Here is a 2,566-nt window from a genome sequence, read left to right as displayed (position 1 = left end):
CCGGCCCGCGGCGGGACGGCTGAATGGAAAAGATTAGGTTAATTTCATTAATTCGCAATCCACAATCTTTTTTCAGGTCCCCGTAGCCCCCTTTCCTTGGCACCTCTTCCCCTCCCCCTTTCTTCAAGCCCCCCACCCCACCCCCACCCACCCAAAGGAACAGAAAGGGCCAAATCTGGTTCTGTTTGTCATCTGCATATTACCAGGAACTAAATCCAGGATGACGTCGACTCAGTATAAAACCAACAAGAGGTTCAGCTGGTCTAAGCTCCGTCCTACCCGCGGGTCGAGTTCGGCGAACGCTGAAGCGAGGGGCGGGCGGGCGGGAGGAGGGCGACGAACGCAGGGGGCGGGGAGGGGCGCGGGGCTGCGCGCTAGCCGGCGCTCTCTTTCGGTTTAGTCCTCCACGGGAGGAGCGGGGACCCCCCCCACCCCCACCCCCCCGCCTCACTTGGAGGCTTTTTTCCTCGGCGCGTCCCAGCCGCCCCCCGGTCCCGGCGCGGGGCTCGGGGATGCCCGCCAGCATGTTCAGCATCGACAACATCCTGGCCACCCGGCCGCGCTGCAAGGACTCGGTGCTGCCCGTGGCGCCCAGCGCCGCGACTCCCGTCGTCTTCCCGGCCCTGCACGGGGACTCGCTCTACGGCGGCGCCGGTGGCGGCGCCTCCTCGGACTATGGCGCCTTCTACCCGCGCCCCGTGGCCCCGGGCGGCGCAGGCCTCCCGGCCGCGGTCGGCGGCTCGCGCCTGGGCTACAGCAACTACTTCTACGGGCAGCTGCACGTGCAGGCGGCCCCCGTGGGCCCGGCCTGCTGCGGGGCCGTGCCGCCGCTTGGCGCCCAGCAGTGCTCCTGCGTCCCGACGCCCCCAGGTAGGGTCGCGCCTGCGCCGGCCTCGGCCTCGCCGGCCCTCCGCGCTCCTCGGCGCCCCGGGACGCGGGTGGGCGGCGGCGTTTGATTCTCTCACTTGCCATCGACTTTTCTCCTCTTGCAAACCTGCCCCAAAGCCCCGTCTTTGGGTGGATCGGGCGCAGGCGGTTGCACACTTGCTGCACACTTTAGGCGAGAGTTAGCAGAAAGTGTAACCGGGCGTGCGTGGGGGAGGCTGGGCGTTTAGGATTCCCCTAACCCGCGTTGGGAGTGTGCGAGTGGACGCGGTAGCACGGTACGCACCCCCCCCCCCCGCCGCGTTCCTTGCACCCTGCTTTCTGCGCACCCCACGGTTCCCCGCACCCGCTGGCAGACGTTTTTAAATCCAAGTGGGTCGCCGGCGGGGCGGGCGTGTGCGCGCGCGCGCGCGGCGGCGGCAAGGAAGGCGGCTGACCCCGGACGCCTCCCTCTGTCGTAGGCTACGAGGGCCCCGGCTCTGTGCTGGTGTCCGCCGTGCCGCACCAGATGATGCCCTACATGAACGTGGGCACTCTGTCGCGCACCGAGCTGCAGCTCCTCAACCAGCTGCACTGCCGGCGGAAGCGGCGGCACCGTACCATCTTCACTGACGAGCAGCTCGAAGCGCTGGAGAACCTCTTCCAGGAGACCAAGTACCCAGACGTGGGCACCCGCGAGCAGCTGGCCCGGAAGGTGCATCTCCGCGAGGAGAAGGTGGAGGTAGGCTCAGGACCCCGCCGGGGCGCGCCCTCTCCAGCGAAATAAGCTCCCCTCCTCCAGCCGGGTATGCTCGGCTCTCCCTGGGTCTCCCGGCTCTTTGGAAACATCCCCGGGGCGGCCCGGAGGCTGCGGGAAGGCGTTTTAGGCCCAGGAAGTCGAATGAAAATACGGAAGCGGGAACCGGCCCCCTTCTGATGGTGTGCGCTCCGGGTCCCCCCCGTTCCTTGGGCGAGCCCGGGGGGTGCCCGGGCCTGGCGGGGGGCGGGGGCACGCCTTTGATCCTCACCGTTGTTTTGTTCTCCCTGGCGCAACAGGTCTGGTTTAAAAACCGCCGCGCCAAATGGAGGCGGCAGAAGCGGTCCTCTTCCGAGGAGTCGGAAAACGCTGAGAAGTGGAACAAGACGTCGTCGAAGGCGTCGCCCGAGAAGAGGGAAGAGGAAGGTAAAAGCGATTTGGACTCGGACAGCTGACGGCCGCGGGCCGGCCGTGGCCCTTGCCTAAACTCGAAGGACTTGCACACCAGACGATGCTACTTTCTTGCACACGCGCTGCCTTGCGGGAGGAGGGGGGTGGGGGTCGAGGAAGAGGAACTGTAAATAGTGTACCGTCCGAAGGGTGGGCGCCTGGGGTCGGGCCGCCCCGGGGCTTGCAGCCCCGAAGTCCAAGGCCGCCGGCGACTCGCTCCCCACCGTAGTATTTATAGTTAAATTAACGGTGACAGTACAATAAAGTGACGGCGATGTAGACGGGCCGCATTCTGTATTTCCTACCCCACCGCCAGCACCATCCGAGCCCCCCCCCCCCCCACACACACACAAAAATTTAGTTAGTCGGTAGCTTCCAAAGGAAAATTATTGGACAGTTATGATCTGCCTCCAAAAAAAAAAAAAAGGGAAAAAGACAAAAGAGAGAAAAACAAAAAGTCTGGGTACGATGGTCGCAGGACCAGGTGTCCTGGTT

General features: G+C 65.1%; 1 protein-coding gene across 1 annotated transcript; it reads left to right on the top strand.

The window, feature by feature from the left end:
• Nucleotides 1-456: 456 nt before the first annotated feature.
• Nucleotides 457-2,338, top strand: GSC (goosecoid homeobox). Its single transcript, XM_019983269.2, has 3 exons — nucleotides 457-870; nucleotides 1,347-1,606; nucleotides 1,921-2,338. The coding sequence occupies exons 1-3, from the start codon at nucleotides 513-515 to the stop codon at nucleotides 2,074-2,076; spliced, it is 774 nt and encodes a 257-aa protein (XP_019838828.2). The 5' UTR covers nucleotides 457-512; the 3' UTR covers nucleotides 2,077-2,338.
• Nucleotides 2,339-2,566: the final 228 nt, after the last annotated feature.

The sequence above is a fragment of the Bos indicus genome, chromosome 21 (genome assembly GCF_029378745.1).
Source record: "Bos indicus isolate NIAB-ARS_2022 breed Sahiwal x Tharparkar chromosome 21, NIAB-ARS_B.indTharparkar_mat_pri_1.0, whole genome shotgun sequence".
Lineage (NCBI taxonomy): Eukaryota > Metazoa > Chordata > Mammalia > Artiodactyla > Bovidae > Bos > Bos indicus.
Note: the sequence above shows the minus strand (reverse complement) of the source record. Positions and strands in the feature narration are given on the sequence as shown.